This window comes from Pistacia vera, unplaced genomic scaffold (genome assembly GCF_008641045.1).
Source record: "Pistacia vera cultivar Batoury unplaced genomic scaffold, PisVer_v2 Contig291, whole genome shotgun sequence".
Lineage (NCBI taxonomy): Eukaryota > Viridiplantae > Streptophyta > Magnoliopsida > Sapindales > Anacardiaceae > Pistacia > Pistacia vera.
The window spans coordinates 649,732-669,518 of record NW_022196103.1 but is presented as its reverse complement, the minus strand read 5'-3'; the positions used below and the strand labels follow the sequence as shown (position 1 = coordinate 669,518).

The window sequence follows — 19,787 nt, the reverse complement described above, 5'->3', positions numbered from 1 at the left end:
CCATAGCGAAGCCTCCTGGAGTCTCCCACAGAATTTCCTTCTCTTTTAGGGACTCCGGCGATTTTCCGGCGGTGGTCCGTGGTGGTTGGCCCGCTGTCGGCGGTGGTGGCTAGGTGGCAGTGGTGGTGGTGGCTGGGTGGTAGTGATGGTTCGTAAATAATTTTAAATATAAGGGCATTATTGTCCAAAATTTTAATTAAACAAGGGTAAAATTGAAATAGGATATTAACGTAAATTTGTTTTAAAGTGGGGATATTATTGTCCAAAATTTTTATTAATAAGGGATAAAATTGTAACAAAAAAAGATAACCTTGTTATTTTTTTATACCTAAGAAAATAGAGGTAATCAGATTACCCCTGATATTACCAATAGTAACCACTATTGGTATTTGAAGATTACCGGTATCTTATATTACTTGACAACCAAACATGGTAATCAAGTAATATAAGATGACATTACCCAAGTAATCCCACTTAACCCCCAACCAAACGTCCCCTTAAAGTAAGTTGGTTTGGCTTTTGAGAATCTACCTTTACAAAGTAATGGAGTTTGTAAATTTGAATTTATAATTTGTAATTTTATTTTTGTTAACAAGTGCCAGGTGGGGGGATATTTGTAAGCTTTTAAGGTTCTTTTGCCATTTTAAAAACTTTTGGGAGGTCATTGTAATTTTACAGGGTACCCAGAACAAGAACCAGAACCATGGTTACAGATTTCAGTTCTGGGTATCTATGAATCAAAACTATCGATTCTGGTTCTAAATTTCAAGAAACTATTGATTTCGATTTTGATTTCGGTTACTCAAAAAAATACAGGGTATCCAGAATCAAACACCCCTAACTGCCACGGTCGGAATTATCTTTCATCCCCCAGCTATAGTCCATACGCACCAATAAAGTAGTGCGTGATTCCTTTATTACTTATTGAAATCTGTCTTCACTTTGATGAACGAAGATGTGATGGCATCTATACATCTGGCCCACCTCTAATCAATACATGTCAGACCACATAAAGGCTTTTTTTCCCACCAATATTTGCTTCTAATGTAAGCATCCATGGTGATGGCTTATGGCTGAAAGCAACTCATCATGTCGGAGTGGAACATATTACATTGAGTACATTTATAGTAAAGGCAAAAGGATCCTAATTTTACCTCCAAGTTCAAACGAAAATCAATGCTGCTGATTGATTATCATCTTTATTTTGACCCAGACTGCCTTGCCAAACAAAAGACTCCATATTTGTCACAGCATGAGATTGATTCTAGTAGTTATATATCCATCGCCATCATCACTAAATTTTTAGGTTAAATCTTGACTGCCATAATTCATGGGTTCAACCTAAGATTGTGCATAAATTCGGTTTAATTTAAGGTAATCAATTAGCAGGTACTAATTACATTCATTATTAGTCATGCTCAGATGTTGTTTTAACACAAAATTTGAACAAATAACCTCCAAATCCTCTTTTTTACTTTTTTATTTTTTTTAATGATCAAATGTATCTAAATCAGTTTATATATATTTTAACTAATTTTTCAAGACTCTAAAACTATTAATTAGATAAGAGTTCGAGTGACTACCATATTAGCACATGAAAGAGAAATTTAAACTCAGAATCTCTGGACCATCAAAGAGTCTCAATTAAATTACTTGACCATCCAAAGTTGGTTAATCCTCTCAGGTTTAATAAAAAAGAAAAAAAGAACCTTCTATATTAAGCATACTAATCTGACTGTTTATACTAAATTAATAACATTACCAAATTGTTATAATATAATGAATAATGTATTCCATACGAAACATGTGGCTGAAGATCCGCCCTCGAAGAGTAAAGTACATAAGGAAGCCCTATATAATCTTTAAAAATTTGATTTCTGAGGGTGGTCAGACATGTGTCAATGCAGTTTCAGACTTTTTTTTGATGCAAAAGCCAAATAACAAGACATTTTAAAGGCAACTCTGTTGATGTTAATAATGGAGATAATCTCTACTTGCTTCTTACACATCGCCAATCTGCAATAAGATAATCCAAAAAAGGTTTCTGCTTTTCATGTGTAGCGAGTATTGACGTTTTATCTACTGGTGAGAGTGTTGTCTATGGCAATGTGTTTGAATTTTATTGGACAACGGCTATTTGTTTTCGCACAACTTTCCATACATTTTTTCAAAAGTTTGTCTTTCGCTCTGTTCATAAAATATAGGAAAAAAAAAAAATGGTCTTTCTCTCTTTAGTGCTTCAAATAATTATTAGTTTTATCGACGGTAGTTCGTCCTGTCATCTCACATACACACATTATCACAACAGCTTTCACATTTCTCTCACTCACTCTCTCTAGCTGAGTTAACTCGTTGCACAGTTGGTCAGTGGCCGCTTACTCGACGGAGCTCTCTACACAAGAAGCCCCTTTGTGAAGAGAATGAAAATGGGCATGTTGGTTTTTGTCTTCTCGGTGATATCTGTAGCAACCCTTTTCAGCTCGTGCTCACTTGCTCTTATTCAAGATGGTAAAAAGTCTCTTTTGATTTCATCTCTTATTTTTCAGTTCTTTCAACTGTTTGAGGGTTTGTTTTGGCTGAATCTCGATAAAAGAAAAGGTTGGGATTTTTTTTTTTTTGATGATTTAATCTTAATTTTTCAGGTCTTACACTGCTAGAAATTAAGAACTCTTTGAATGACAGTAGAAACTTGCTTGTGAACTGGCAAGCTACTGATGAAACACCTTGCAAATGGACTGGCATTTCCTGCCACACCCATGACCAACGGGTTCGCTCTATGTATGTCACTCTTATTATGCATTTATTCAATCCCTATTTTCATTATTTCCTATTACTCTGAGCCTTTTACTTCAGAACAATTAATTTTTTATATTGGACTTCTCAGAAATCTACCCTACATGCAATTAGGAGGCACTATATCTCCCAGCATTGGTAAACTCAATAGATTGCAAAGATTGTGAGTTTGATGTTCCTTTTCTTCATTGAATTTATTCTGCTAGGAATGCCAGAAAGATACAATATAATGTTTCTAATTATAATTTTTGTTTTTATATGAAACAGGGCACTTCACCAAAACAGTTTGCATGGATTCATTCCTAATGAAATTACGAATTGTACCGAGCTTAGGGCCTTGTAAGTGAATATAGATGTTAACTAATTTTAATTTTTGTCTCTGTTTGTGTTTTCTAAATGCATCGAATATCACATGCTGTATTTGGTCATTTATGTAGGTACTTGAGGGCTAATTATCTCCAAGGAGGCATACCAGCAAATATTGGAAATCTTTCTTTTCTCACTATATTGTAAGATCTTCAATTGCCCTTTTATTGATGGATCCTAATTTTCAATCCTGGTTCAGTTTACATTCTTACCCTGACATTGTCTTCTGATTCTTGAATGTTACATTTAGGGATTTGTCCAGCAATTTACTTAAGGGTGCTATACCTTCTTCTCTTGGCCGTCTCACACATTTGCACTCTCTGTAAGTTGAATGGAGTTGCTATTACCTTTTCAACTGTGTATTCTAATGTTTTAACCTAAAGTGTTAGTAAAATATTTGGTGAATCTGCTCTAATTGCCTGTCATGGTGTTTCATGCAGAAATTTGTCGACCAACTTTTTCTCTGGTGAAATCCCAGATTTTGGAGCCATGAGCACGTTTGGAAACAAGTCGTGAGTATTTCGTGTTATCATTCTGCTTCTGTTCTCTTATTGTTCAATGGCTAGGCTTGATCAAATACTATAGGCCAATATGCTACCATTAGATGAGTTGCAATTGTGACTACTAATTTTTAGACTTCAGAGTATCTAATCTATTTCATTAGTACCTTGCACTTTCTTCCCATTTCACTATTATAACAATAATAAATGTTTGACAACATTCAGATTTCTATTGGCCATGCCTTATAATGAATGAAGTGTATTCAATACCACTATGAGTCTAATTCTTATATGGCTTCATTTGATATTTCGCAACTTCTGTCTGGTAATCTTTGGTTGAGTGCTATATTTAATGCTGATCAAATTACTTCCTATGAGAGGACCAAACAAGGATAAATCTTTATAGAAATAATTTATTGAATGAGACTAAATATTGAGGGCAAAATCGTATAGCTACAGTACATACATCTGAACTATCAAAAGCCCTCCTAGTTGCCAGACTGCATACTGAGACTATACCTAGCACTTGAATTGTTATTTTGCCATAGAGCTGAAATAGTTGTATCTTGTGTCATGACTTGAATGGTTTTTGAGGGTATTTTAATTGTGAGATGATAAAGCCATCCCATTATAAAGGAGTGCTAATCTGGATGACATGACCAAGTGTAGACATGCATGATTATCTGTTGGCTAATTGGTCATAAATGTCAGGTTAATTAGGTCGTTTATTTCCTTGATTGACATTGATTGCTATACAGCTTTGGGATGAAATTTTTAGTCGTACCAAATTATGTGGTAACTTGCATACAATATTCACCATCTTAAATTATGTGGTGAGCAAATCTAGTATCAACAACTTATGAAGTGTTTCTCAGCAATTGCTGTTTCTCTGTCGATAGCCTGAGCATTGAGCTTGTTCTAAATATTGCCCTTCTTATGGTTAGGTTTATTGGAAATCTGGATCTTTGTGGTCGACAAATCAACAAGCCATGCAGAACCTCAATGGGATTTCCTGCAGTTCTACCACATGCAGCAAGTGATGAATCAGCAGGCAAGTGTTATTAGCATTTTTCTTGCTTTTTCATTGGACAAGAAATGTGCCAAGGGGCAATAGTTGCTACTGCTATCTGCTTCTGCTCATAGGTGTGCATATATACTAATACTGGATTGTTCGCTGTGGAATTGCTGTAGTTCCTACAAAACATTCCTCTCATTACATGAAAGGAGTGCTGATTGGTGCAATGTCCACCATGGGCCTTGCCCTTCTTGTGCTTATTGTGTTCCTTTGGTTTTACTTACTGTCAAAGAAGGAAAGGGCTGCAAAGAAGTACACAGAAGTTAAAAAGCAAGTCCATGAAGATGCAAGTAAGATGGAAGTTTATCTTAATGTAGTTATTTTTCATTATTTCCATAGTGCTAATCTTTAAATTCTTCAATAGGTACAAAGCTTATTACTTTTCATGGAGATATGCCATACCCGTCTTGTGAGATTGTTGAAAAGCTGGAGTCTCTTGATGAAGAGGATGTTGTAGGGTCAGGAGGATTTGGTACTGTATACCGGATGGTCATGAATGATTGTGGAACATTTGCTGTTAAAAGAATTGATCGGGGTCGTGAAGGATCTGATCAAGTGTTCGAAAGGGAATTAGAGGTCTTGGGTAGCATCAAGCACATAAATTTGGTTAATCTGCGGGGTTACTGCAGGCTTCCTACCTCAAAGCTTCTTATATATGACTATCTATCTATGGGTAGCTTAGATGATTTCTTGCATGGTAAGTCGCCCTATCTATTCAGTCAGACATGGATGATTTATCATGAGTGTTAGGCATATAGAACCACTGATGTAGGTGGTCGGGACACAAAACCAGCGGCTCCTTTAACATGATAGAAATTAGATTTTAGAATGTAAAAGTATGTCATTGGATGGTTGTTTTAGTTAACTCCATTGCCTAAATACCAGCAGAGAAGTTATAATAAAGACTTACGAAGAGGCTGGAGTAAAAGCTATCTCACTAACAATGAACTGAATTATACCAACTGAAGCTAAATTTTTCAGATTTCATGGGCTTTTAGTTTCTCAAGTTTGTGATTACTTGCATTTAGAAATTGGCATGATACTAAAAATGGGGTGTACCTGGTTGATGAACCTTGCCTTTTTAATATTGGAATATTTTAGCACCCCTGATTACTTAGTGTTGAATTTAATCCTCTTGAATGCAAGTAACATCAGGTTTTTTTTTTTTTGGTTTGGTTGTTTAGAACAAAGCCAAGGAGAGCGATTATTAAAATGGAGTGATCGTATGAGAATAGCCCTTGGTTCTGCTCGGGGATTGGCGTACTTGCACCATGACTGCTCTCCAAAGATAATTCATCGTGACATAAAATCTAGCAACATTCTCCTGGATGAAAACTTGGAGCCCCATGTCTCTGACTTTGGTCTTGCCAAGCTTTTGGTAGATGAGGAGGCCCATGTCACAACTGTGGTTGCTGGTACCTTTGGCTACTTAGCGCCAGGTGTGTGTTTGCTCTACTATTCACCTTAACTCTATGTTTTGGGTTTTTTTGACAATCTCTCAGCAAATCAAATTCAGGATTTAAATGTGCACTAGCTAGTACATCCTAATTTTCTTCTCTTCTGTTGTAATAAATGTGACCATGTGATTGGACATGATAAGTTGCACTCAAAGTTAATGTGTTAAGAGTTTCCAACATATATACTATGACTTATTCATAGGAACTTAATGGTCTTTGTTGTACCTGAACCAAGTGTCGAGTCGCTTTAAAACCAAAACTTGGGGGAAAGAATTTGGGTTACTAAGATCCAACCTGAGAAGCTAAAATATTTCTCTTGAAGTTAGGTAAAAGCTGAAGACTACATTTTTAAGCATTAAATTTATTAGTTTAGGATGTTATAGGTCTTATTGATTCCCTGCAACATTATCCAGCTGTGGGACTCATGGACCTTGTTCTAACTGTCAGAAGGAAATTTATTTGGCCAATTTGGCCAAAGATATTGCAAAGAGAGAAGAAATAGCTATTAAGTAATATATTTGAAGCACTTTCACGGATTTGACTATTTGGTAATCCATTCCATATTTCATTTATTTATGCTATTAGTTCCAAAACATAGTTATATGTATTAGTCCAGATGACTGATTAATTGCTTTGTTTCTACTTCATAACAGAGTATCTGCAAAGTGGGAGGGCTACTGAGAAAACGGATGTGTACAGCTTTGGAGTTCTCTTGCTGGAGCTTGTAACTGGGAAAAGACCAACTGATCCCGCTTTTGTAAAAAGAGGCTTAAATGTTGTCGGTTGGGTAAGCTCTCCAAAACTTCTTATGTTAATGTGCGTGCCTATATCTTTGTTAGAGATAATAACAAGCAATGAATACATTAGGATTGACATAAACTTAAGTCCTTGGTTTCTTAACTTTTGAGGACACAAAAGATTACAACTTCTGTGTATTTGTGCAGATGAATACCCTATTAAAAGAAAATCGATTGGATGATGTAGTAGATAAAGGCTGCCCTGATGCTGATCTGGAAACTGTAGAAGCGATTCTTGAAATAGCTGCAAGGTGTACGGACGCAAACCCAGATGATCGGCCGTCAATGAATCAGGTATTGCAGCTGCTAGAGCAAGAGGTCATGTCACCTTGCCCGAGCGAGTTTTATGAGTCCCATTCAGATTATTGTTAGATTGACACATAAAGCATGAGCTACTCGAGTGAGTAATTACACCTTATTTTGAAGCGTTTTGCCCCTCCCTTTGGGGCCTGTATATTAATGTTTATCTGCAATTAATGCATATGCCACTGGACACTTGCTTAAGTTACTCGAGTCTCTTTATTTTACCCAATACTCAACCTTTGTTTTTCTCAATTTTGCATCTGGTGGAGACCAATTTGGTTAGGACAAGCTTCAGGCGATGCTTTAATAATCTATATGACTGATAGTTAATTGTGTTACCAGTTGCTCCTTTCCAGATACGAACTAGGTCAATTGATGAAATGACTAGGTCCGTTAATGAACAGTTTTTATGTATATTAAATTTCTATTAATGTTATATAGCGGCTGGATGAAGTTCCTAAAAGAAATTAATTGAACAAGAAAAGTCAAATGGCTAGCAGTTAAGAACTATAGGAGATATTAAAGTTAGGTGAATTGTAAGTTTGTGACAAGATTTATCCAAAAGGCCATAAAGCTAATAACAATGGGAAAGGTTCCTGATACTGAGTCCTGACCCAACAAAGCCCCTCTTAGCAATTAACAAAAAGTCAAAAACTCGGAAGACAAATTTGTCGGTTTTGTTTTATTAAAGCCCAATTAAATTTAATTGTTTATCACAGAAAATAGTGTCTATACCGCTGTCGAAGAGTTCTTCTTTGATCTCAGAATATGTAGTATTACTATTAATAAACAGAATAATACAACACATACATTATTTTTATATAACATTTGACTCTAATAAACAGAATAATTGAGTGAAAGTTTAATTTTAACTTTAAATTAGTCAATCATATCTTGTTATCTAATATTGTATGAGAAATATTGTATGAAAATAATGTATGTGTAGTATTACTCTAATAAACATACGACGCATCGAAAGATATATATATATATATATATATATATATATATTCTCAATAGGATATATCAAACAAAAACGATACTAGGAAATCTGCATGGACTCAATCCAAGTTGCAAAATCCAAATTCTGACGGTTTTCACAATAACTTTTGTTTTCTTTATAACCTGAAACCTTTTCTTTAGTAAGTACAACTCTGAAATGGCTGACACCACCTCATGCAAGAAAAAGCTTCAAGGCAAAGTGGCGATCATTACAGGAGGCGCCAGTGGCATCGGTGAAGCATCAGCTCTTCACTTCATCAACCACGGCGCACAAGCGATTGTTATAGCCGATGTCCAGGATGAGAAAGGCCAAAAACTTGCCGAATCCATCGGCCTCGACCGCTGTATGTACGTACGTTGTGATGTGTCCGACGAGGAGCAGATTAAAAACCTTGTTGAAACCACTATCAAAACCTACGGACACCTTGACATCATGTTTTGTAACGCCGGAATCCTAAGCAAATCCGAACAAATCATCTTGGACTTCGACCTGTCCGACTAGGAGAAACTTTTTGCAGTCAACGTACGGGGCGTGATTGCCAGTATAAAGCACGCGGCACGTGCAATGGTGAAGGGTAAGATACAGGGTAGCATTATATGCACTGCGAGTGTATCAGCGACTATGGGAGGTCCAATATTTACGGATTACACAATGTCGAAGCACACGGTGGTGGGTTTGATGAAGTCTGCGAGTAAGCAGTTGGGAGGCTATGGAATACGGGTGAACTGCGTGTCGCCGGGGCCGGTGGTGACGCCGATGCTGTGTAGAATGTCAGGGTTGAAAGCGGAGGAAGCGGAGAAGGCTTTTGAGCGTTCTTCTTGCCTGAAAGGGGTGTTGAAACTGAAGCATGTGGCGGACGCTGTGTTGTTTCTTGCTAGTAAGGAGTCTGAGTTTGTCACTGGTCATAATTTGGTTGTGGATGGTGGCTTTATTGCAATGGTTAATTTAGTGTAGAGAAAAAAAATTAAAGATATTGTTAAGTTCAAAACAAACTCAATTCTAACATATTCCATTATCAAACACACCTACACACAAATCAAACAGGAAAGAAATCAAGAACACAAAGATTTTTTACAGTAACTCACTTATTCCAATAAAATAAGTTACACCTACATTGAACTCCAAGTAATTTGGGGTTCACTGCACTATAAGAATCAAGATTGTACAACTCATAAACCAATCAACATAATAATACCCAAATCTCTCACTTTAAACAATATACCCTCAAATCAACCGTAATCGCAACTCAAGAGAATACCTATACACAGTATCTCTACTCAAAGAAGAACCCTACTTTTCTACCCATAATTTACACCAATTGTGACCCGATTACAAGATTTGAGAAGGAACCTAAGAGCCTGAAGAACCCCCAACAGAGACTGATATCGCAAGAGAGGAAGAGTTTTATGCTACTGTGCAGATCTCCAAATATATGGCCTTATATAGTTTGACTTGTAGGATTGTTGAAGGCTGTTGGATCATGCTGGAATCAATGGTTGAGATTAGTCACTTAAGTGAACTCCAAAACGACGGCGTATAGACAGTAGCAAGACGTCATCGTTTTAAAGCTTCACTCAACAGGTATAAATTAATTAATGTGTTGATTTGGAATCTTGAATGTTTGGAGCAGAAGATACCTTGTTTAGAGAGTGGAGGTAGGGACTCTAATAAATCAGTAATATTGGATTTATAATTCAATCTCATAACATTCTCTCACAATTTTTAACATAACAATTCATAATTGATCAGTTCCCAAATGGGCAAGCATGATGCATAGCAAAGAGACGAGATCTATTTACGAATTGATCAAGTACGAGTTACAACGTCGATGGTTGTTGACCTAGTATTACACATAACAAATTTGAGATCATATTCAAGTTTATTAACCCTAAGGGGTTGGTCTGGTGGTTAAGGAGGTGCGCTCTTTTTTTTTAACTTCTTAAATTCAAACTTTAGAGCCACTTACTTCAATACATAATTATGCTTTATCCGATTCATTGTGTTTGTAGAGTATTGAATGGATTTCGAAAATTAGTTAAAGTGCGCATAAACTAGTTTGGATATCCGATTAAAAAAAAAAAAAAATTCAGGTTTATTATCTAGAAGATTACATTTATTGTTAAAATTTTATAAAAAATAAGGAAAGTCAAAGTAGTACTATTCAAGGCCTGTTTAACACGGTAGAACCGTAGAAGTCTAGAAGAGGTGAAGACTTGAAGAACATTAGAACAGCTATTTGATGAGTCAAAGTCTTGTTCTATTTGATGGGTCAATGACCCAATTATCACTTTATTTTTGATAAAGCGGCGCATGCAATATATGGTTTCTAGAATGAAAATGATTAATATATTAAATGTAAATCATATTCATATATTGCTCATGACTCATTTATGTTATTTTTTTAAGAAAAGTTATTTATCATTACATTTTATATTACATTATTTTCTGTAAAACTTTTATTTATTAACAGAGGAAAGAGGACCCATGGCAGGTAACCCAATCGTAAAGGTGAAACCAAAGCTTTAACCTACTGTCTCGGGTTTTGTTCACTTATCAAATTAATGAATTATGCATGCAAAAAGTAAAACAATGACATAAGAATCCATGCTGCCCTAGGTTCATTTGGGCCACAAAATAAAAAGTTATTTAAAGAGTCTATAAAATTAAGAGAAAAAAACAATGTTTCAGTCAATATCAGTCACCAATTCCCATCGGTCTTTCACTGTTTTAGGTTATTTTTCCAAAATAGTATTCTAAAAAAACATTAGAATAGTAATTAGTAAACCATATAGAGCCGTCATTTTCTGAGTATTATTTGGTGTTTTAAAAATTATCAAGTAGAATTTAAAAAAAAAAAAAGAAGATAAAATGTTGTATAAGAAAATTTAAATATCGTATTTATCATAAAAAATAATACACCATTAATTTCATCGCTTAATTTATTAGCCTGGCGGCTTAGAAGTGTGAGTTTTTAAAAAGAGCAGCTGGCATTTAATTTTAAGTACCAGAATAAATTCTCCTATCTCTGATCTCTCCGTAATGGTTTGGTGACATGAGCAAAAGACTTTGAACTTTGATCAAGGAGTAAACGACTGTTTTCCACCCAAGTTTTGGTGTAGCGATACTTCTAATCTTAAAAAGTCCTAAAATATCTTTTTTTTTTACTTAAAATTAATATTTCGTTACTATTTATAACTAATTTAGCCAATTCTAATAGTAAAATTTATTTTCATCACCACCATTTAAACCTTTGATTTCATTTTTACAAAACTCGTCTCACTTTGATATTTAATTTCTCGCTAATTTTTTATTATTATAAAGCTAGAGTTTTATATTCTTAGCTAATTTATAACTAATTCTGACTATAGATATTCAATCAGTCACTACTATTTGATCTATTGAATTTTATTCTATAAAAACTCTCTTATTTTAACTCTTGATAAATCGTCGAGGCTGAAAAAAGTAAAGTGTATTTTAATTATTACAGTTGAATGGAAAAAAGATATTTTGAATCTTTTTAAGTGGAAAAGTGTCACTTTAAGGCAAACCTTGGGTGGGAAATAGTCGTTTACTCTTTGAACAAGTTTATAATTTCCACGAAGAATAAGGAGGGCCGGCCACTCTTCTCTGCGCAGACTATTCATCATAATTTCACTATAAATTCTTAACTTCTGGTATCCAAACGAGCAAGGAGAGTATCTTGTGTTTTTAAAGTCTCTCTCTTCCCACTTCAAAAACCAGCGTTTTAACAAAAAATATTAATATGTCAGGATCCATGCACACCCTGTCCCTACCCCCAAAGAAATTGGAAGGTAAAGTAGCCGTAATAACAGGCGGCGCCAGTGGAATCGGTGAAGCTACGGCACATCTTTTCGCCGACCACGGTGCTCGTATGATTGTGATAGCCGATATCCAAGATGATCTCGGACAACAAGTAGCCAAATCAATTGGAACAGAAAAGTGCATGTACATGCACTGCGATGTTGCAAATGAAGATCAAGTCAAAGCATTAGTTGACTCAACGGTCCGGACTTATGGTCAGCTAGACATCATGTTTAGTAACGCCGGGATTTTAAGCGCCTCTCCTCAGACAGTTCTTGACCTCGATTTGACAACCTTTGACCGTGTGTTTGCCGTAAACGTCCGTGGCATGGCTGCATGCGTGAAACATGCGGCTCGTGTGATGATCGAGAAGGGCGTAAGAGGGAGTATCGTGTGCACGGCCAGTGTTACAGGTAGCCGGGGAGGTTCACGGCTGACAGACTATTGCATGTCGAAGCATGCGGTGATTGGATTGATAAGATCAGCCAGCACGCAGCTTGGAGTGCATGGGATTAGAGTGAACAGCGTGTCGCCATCTGCAGTGGCGACTCCAACTTTGTGCAGGTCGTTCGGTGGTATTGATGCTGAGCAAGCTGAGAATATTTGTGAACGATTCTCCAGCCTGAAAGGGATTGTGCCCAAAGTGAATCATGTGGCAGATACTGTACTGTTTCTTGCGTCTGAAGATTCTGCGTTTGTGAGTGGGCACGACCTGGTGGTGGATGGTGGCCTTTTATCGAAAATGCTCTAGGTTTCTTTGATTTGATTGCCCACCAAAATAAAAGCATTTGACTCCATGACCTGATGGAGCAATTTCTTAAGCACATATACTATGAGTTAGAAGAATAAGGCCAGATAGCATCTCCTGATTGTTTAATCTGAGCTCTCATGTATTTAACAATTATCAACCACTTAATGATATAAACATTGACATTTATGTTCACGTCATACAAGATAACATCTAGTATGTCTTATACTAAATTAACTCGTATATAGTTTAAACTTTCAAACTAAACGTATATGCATATCATATATAAATATAAATAATAAATTTCATATATTTTCTGATTAGCTCAAGTCACAAGTTCCATTTAAAGAAAAGGTAAAATAATGATAAAAGGAATTTTTTTTTTGGACAATAGGCATAGTCTTGACTCTTGTATAACGTGTGATTGAATTCAAGAAATAGAAAAAAAAAAAAAAAATTTAAACATTGGTTGTCTTACGAAGTTATACATTGAACTGACAGTCCCTATCTTATATTTCACAAAACTCATATATTTTTAATCAAAAATTTTACATAAGGAATCTATTAAAGAGTAACAAGAGTCAACTTACATAATAACAAACCCCAAGGGGTTGGCCTTGCGGTCAAGGAGGTTTACTTCATTCTTTGAGTTCCTAAGTTTAAACTTTAGGATCACCTACCACAATAACAATGTGATTTACATGATCATTTGGGCTTATAGGATGTTAAATGGACACCGATGATTAGTTGAAATGCGTGCAAGCTGGTTCGGACACCCCGGTTACCCAAAAAAGAAAAAAGTCATAGAATAATATTATTTTAAAGATAAAATTAACGAAATTTAACAGCTACTTTTAATATATGTATATTGTTATGATTCTTTAATTTGAAAACCTACTTGAAATCTAATCAATCAAAGCAATAAACACAAAACAAGCAACCACAAATCAGACACACGATATACGTACCGTGGTTCACCTATTCAAGAATGAATAGACTATGTCCATGTTGAGCTCTACAACTGATGGGGTTCTCTGCACTAATTGATTTCACAGAGCCAGTTACAAACACAATCAAGATTCACTCACTCCTCACTCCTCACTTCGCTCAAACCTCACTCAGAAACCTATATAGAATTGTAATCACAACCCTAGGAGAAACTCTACCCTGGTAACCTTAGCTCGAGAGCACACAAACCCTTTATGAGTGATTTTATAGAGAAATCCTCACTTGATTACAACAGATTTTACAGAGGAATACACAAAGAACCCTAACAATGGAAAAATCATATATAAGAGAGAGAAAGTGTTTTTCGATCTGTTGACCAAAATAAAATTTTGGATTGCTTTTATATTGCTGGATTCGTGGCTTAATGACGATTGTTAGATCAGCTTGAGAAACAATGGCTTAGATCTTGAATGGTTGAACCAATATGACATCATTTGGATAAGTGAATTAGCTAAAGTAAATATGCCACCGTTTCTAGCTTCACCTTCAACACACACCCAGACACACAACAACAACAGAAAGAGCTTTTAGCTATGATTTTGTTAGCAACAATTTCAAGATTCGTCACCAAAGGTAACTATTAGCAATGAAATATGAAATTGGTCGCCAATAGTTTAGCGGACTTTCTAATCCTCACATGAGATGGCGGGAAGCAAATTGGGGACGGACTTAACGACAACATAGTTCGTCATATAATGTTTTTGACGATGAAAACACAAAAAGTGACGCCCAAGTTGTTTTTGCGACGTAACCATATGTCGCCATTGATACTGTTTAGAGACGAAAAAAATACAAAAAGTAGCCAAAAGTATTTAGCAGCGCAAATGCACGATGCCATAAAATGTGTTTGGAGATGAAAATACAGAAAGCGATGCTAAAGAATTTTAGCTATGCAACAAAAGGCCCGTTGTAACGCCTTTTCAGTGACAAAAATATAAAAACTGACGCAACATCCATCTGGCTACACAACAAATAGTTTGTCAAGAAATGTTTTTGGTGACGCAAATATAAAAAACAATGCCAAAAACGTCTTGCGACGCAATCTATGTTTCGTCATGAAAATGTTTTGGGGTCGATTTTCTTAAAATCGTTGCAATTAGTATGTTAGAATTTAAATTTTAATGTAATTTTATATTTCTATGACAATAACTGAAAGTGTAAAACCAATCAGTAATAAAAGAAATCAAAATTAAAAGAGTGTCAATATAAAAAATAATGTCGTAGAAATTTGGCTCTTGAATTTGACATTCAAACATGTACTTCACTTTAAAAATGTTGCTAATATTATACGAATTAGCTTTAATTCTTAATAAAGAATTTATTCTTTCACTTAATTGATTGGGTTCGTTGTTATATAGTACTTATTCAAAGCCTTGATATATAAATATATATAAATATTCATGAAAAGCTAAAGACAATGCTCTTAAATAATAATAAGAGCATTGTTTTTTAGGTTTACACTGTTTGCAGCTTATGTTTGGTATTTGTTTGTTGCTCTTTAGAATCATTGGGTGCGTTTGGTTCATTATTTTGGATAGGATTTTGAGAATAATATTGGATAGTTGAGTAGGGTTATGATAACGTGAATAAGATTTGCAAAATATGTGTTTGGTAGAGTATTTTGACCTTGATATTTGTGTTGAATATTTGATTGATATATTTTTTTATAAATGATTTATTAATATAATATTTTGTTGCATTTTGTTAAAATAATATATTATTATATATATAACTTATCCAGTTACATTTTAATAATATTAAACAGTTTATTGGTAATTTTGTCACCCGTAAATATTAAAAAACAAAAACCCATATTAATTTCAAGTACTAATCCAACTGTTTAAAACACATCACATTAATACATATATGACAAAAGTACTAATTATCAACCCTTACAATCATTCTTACACGTTTACTCTATTTACAACTACGACATGGTCCACTCTGCTGCCCACAGTGCATTCGTTATGTTATCCCGTATAGTCGTCATGTTGTCTATAATACCTTGTTGCGATTGACTCGGTCCTTCTCCATTTCGGCCATATTCTGTCCCGTTTTAACGATCACAATATACTTGCTCATTAATCGTACTATTATTGGTTTGTTCGAAGATACAGTCATCCATATTATATATTCTGATAAAATTATGAAGTATACAATATGCCATAACAATCTTTTCTTGTTTGTCTAATGGGTAATTCTTCATTTCATTCAAAATACGGAACTGAGAAAGTGAAATGGTGAAGTGAGAAAGTGGGAAATGTTAGTGAAGAATAATGAAGCAAACTGAGAAAAATAAAAGCCAACGCTAAAAAAAAAGTCAAAAAAGCTGTCAGAAAAAATATCATGAAGATTGGTTTGTGCAAATAATAAACCAAACATTATTTAAAAATCCGGTCCAGAATATGGAAAATAATACTGAACCAAACGCAGTGATTATTATTTATTATTATTGTTATCGTTATTATTACTATTAGGTTATTGTTAGTATTATTTTTTTTATAAAATATATTATAATAAATTTATAATATTATTTAATATTTATATCTAAATGTTAAATTTAGTACGTTAAATAATATTTATTAATATTAAAGCAAATAAATTAAAATTAATGCACAAAGGAAAATCACATCACAATTATACAAATTAAATTTGGATAAAAATAATAAATATTATGAATTCTCAATATCATTTTCAACTTGTACATCTTCACTTTCAGTGGTTCAATTTTCATCACTCATCTCATTTTCACTATCATCATTTATGAAACCGATATCATCATCACTAACTCTACTACTTGGCTCCACAAATTGAACAACCTCTAGTTCCACATCCACCCCACGAAGTTCTTCTTGTTCATTGATTTCCACATCAATATGAAAGCTAAATTCATCTGAATTATTGGCTTGATTGCATCACGCGTTGTCGGTTGATCTTCCTCAATTTTATCGGTAATGTCGTACAAACACCTATGTTGCACCTTTTGTATAACTTGCCAATTGAAAAAATCAAATGTCAATGCACCAATCGACCATAAATCTTTGAGTTCTTACCGGGTCACACCGGCCGATGTGTATTCCAGTTTCCTGAGAAAATCATATCGTTAAAGGTACCAAATTCCGGTTTGATTGGTCCGACCGACTGGTATGGTCTGGTTCTTTAAATAGTGGATGCAGGTATTCACATCATAAGAATGAGATAAATGTAAAACTCGAGGACATGGTCCATCACAAGACAATATTATCCATTTGTGGTTACAGTATTTTAATTGTCTATATATACACTAGGGTAGGAAAATTACCCACTATTTATTTTATATTGAGTAAAATTATTACTTTAGGAATACTTGTGTAATTTAGGATTACTTGAGGACATGCTACTAATTAAAATGAAACTAGCAATTACTTTAGGATTACCTAGTGCTTAAATTAATCTATAATTATTATGTATAGCTACATAATTAAATGTTAATATATTCTATATATATATATATATATATATGAAAAATGATACATAAACCCAACAACGAATATTATATTCTATATATACCAACACCCCTTCATATTTTATATATATTCTATTATGTGCCATGCCCCTTTTCATCTCCTACTTCTATTTAGCATTTACCCTACACTAGTCACATCCCTTCATCTTCTTCTTCTTACACCTTCTTCGTGTAGCTCCACTCACGCCTCAAAAGTCACACCACTAACTCATCATTTCATCTTAACATCCATGACTTCACCTTCTTCTTCTTATGCCTTCTTCGTGCGGCTCCATCCATGGCTTATTTCACATTCTTCTTCATACGGCTTCACCTCACTGAGTCACCACACAACATCAGTCCTCCATCCACGACTCTTTTCTTCTTGAGGTTTGTTATATCTTTTTTCACTCCATATTCCATAATTCTTTTTAATTTTACTTGAATGCTTGGGTATATGTAAATATTCTTGTTTGACTTTTAGTTTGGAGCAAAATTACTTGGTAGTAATACTTCAACAATTATAACTGTAAAATACATGGGAACATTAGATAATACAAAATGGGTAGAAATTGCAAATTTGTGTCACTGTTAGGCCATTTCCACAATTACTATTTGTTGGTATTCTCTTTTCATATCTCTTTTCAGTTGATTTATATCAAAGAAGTTGTGTGCACCAGTTTTAACCCTTTCTGCTGCATATTTATGATAGAATTTGAGGTGGGCCTGACTCCTCACCCAATAAGGCCTTGTTGAATGGGAGGACTACCCCTTCTTATAAACCAGTAGGCTTGAGTGTGCCTAGTCGGTGTGAGACTCCAACACTCCCCCTCACGGTCAAGCCTGTTGATGGAGGTAGTTGTTGGCTTTAACTCCTCACTTGCTGGTCAAGCACTCAACTCAATTCTGAACTTGGGCTCTGATACCATGATATAATTTGAGGTGGGTCTGACTCCTCACCCAATAAGACCATAATAGAATTTGAGGTGGGCCTATCTCAAATTCTATCATGGTATCAGAGCTAGGTTCAGTTGAGTGCTTGACCAACAAGTGAGGAGTTAAAGCCAAAAACTACCTCCATCAGTAGGCTTGACCGTGAGGGGGAGTATTGGAGTCCTACATCAACTAGGTATGCTCAAGGCTACTGGTTTATAAGAGAAGGTAATCCTCCCATTCAACAAGACCTTATTGGGTGAGAAGTCAAACCCATCTCAAATTCTATCATGGTATCAAAGCTGAAGGTCTTAAGTTTGAATCCCTATATACAAACTGGATAAAGAAAATGAAAAAAAAAAAAATCCAAGTTTGATGTGAGGAGGCCTATTGGTTTAATATATGTAAGATGTTGAGCCTTCACCTACAAGCTTAAGCTTTTAGGTGAGATGATAGCTTAACATGATATCAGAGCCAACCCTATTTGAGTTGAGTGATTGACTAGTGGTGGGCTGTCAAACTACCTCCATTCATAGGCAAGTGGACCATATGGGCTTGACTGTGAGAGTGAGTGTTGGAGATCCCATATTGACTAGGCACGCTCAAACAAATGGGTTTATAAGAGTGGGCAATCCTCCCACTCAATAAGACTTTTTGGGTGAGGAGTTAGGCCAAAAAACCAACAAGTGGTATAAACCAAGAAGTGGTATAGACCCAACCCATTAAGCATGGTATCAGAACAAGGTTCTCTGATATGAATAATTGTTCTTTATAGAGCAATCGTCAGAAAATATACCAGTGTGTAATCATCCCTCCAGTCGTCAATCTGAGAAGGAGAAAACAATTGCAACCCAAACACCAAATCCAATCAAACCCAACCACCATCTTTGGTTGCTGCAAACAACAAAAATACCCATATATATTTTTTTTCAATCACTCTCAATAGTCATCAAGTCCAGTTGCACATTACCAAGCAAACCACAATGAATCTGCCCGAAGCAACGAACATTACCAAGTCACCCAATCTGTGCCATCAAACCCATACCATCAAGCAACTCACACCAACCAAGCAACCCGCACAATCCAAACACCAACAAATCAAAACCCAACCAACCATTCTACAATATTCTTTTCCTAGCCAACAAGTTTCAACAACAAACAAAAAATATCCCCAACCATTGCATAAATTTTTTCCAGCCAACAAGTTCCCACAACAAAAACAAATTACCCACATCCCAAAATCACACTGACGACGACGATCAAATCACTAAGCCAAGAAGATCCAAACAAAGAACAAAAAATCACCGCCGACGAGCCCATCGATCTGCTGCTTCTGAAGCTGACAACGCCAAACCAAAATTCCACACTAACTCCAATCTGTCGTTGACGGCTCTGATCTGTCACTGCTGTGCCGTCATGAATCATCGCCTTTCCTTGGTCTAGAGAAAGTTTGTTGCATTTGTTTACCTTTGCTTTAACTTTTTTGGTTTTATTTATT

The 19,787-nt window shown here is 35.3% G+C and overlaps 2 protein-coding genes and 1 pseudogene across 3 annotated transcripts; all 3 read left to right on the top strand.

Moving 5' to 3' along the window:
* The first annotated feature begins 1,924 nt into the window (after positions 1-1,924).
* On the top strand, positions 1,925-7,630 carry LOC116134734 (LRR receptor-like serine/threonine-protein kinase FEI 1). Of its 2 annotated transcripts, XM_031420395.1 has the most exons (14): positions 1,925-2,085; positions 2,361-2,508; positions 2,643-2,778; positions 2,885-2,956; positions 3,061-3,132; positions 3,231-3,302; positions 3,410-3,481; positions 3,600-3,671; positions 4,604-4,710; positions 4,851-5,024; positions 5,099-5,431; positions 5,919-6,173; positions 6,845-6,978; positions 7,136-7,360. In XM_031420395.1, exons 2-14 carry the CDS (start codon positions 2,421-2,423, stop codon positions 7,358-7,360), a joined length of 1,812 nt encoding a protein of 603 aa, XP_031276255.1. In that variant the 5' UTR covers positions 1,925-2,085; positions 2,361-2,420. The 2 variants fall into 2 exon arrangements, with proteins under 2 accessions (XP_031276255.1, XP_031276256.1); XM_031420396.1 differs by lacking the exon at positions 1,925-2,085 and having other exon boundaries at positions 2,223-2,508; positions 7,136-7,630.
* Positions 7,631-8,421: 791 nt separating this feature from the next.
* Positions 8,422-9,248, top strand: LOC116134767 (annotated as a pseudogene).
* Positions 9,249-12,001: 2,753 nt separating this feature from the next.
* On the top strand, positions 12,002-12,867 carry LOC116134820 ((-)-isopiperitenol/(-)-carveol dehydrogenase, mitochondrial-like). The gene has a single exon (XM_031420471.1). It carries the CDS (start codon positions 12,058-12,060, stop codon positions 12,865-12,867), a length of 810 nt encoding a protein of 269 aa, XP_031276331.1. The 5' UTR covers positions 12,002-12,057.
* Positions 12,868-19,787: the final 6,920 nt, after the last annotated feature.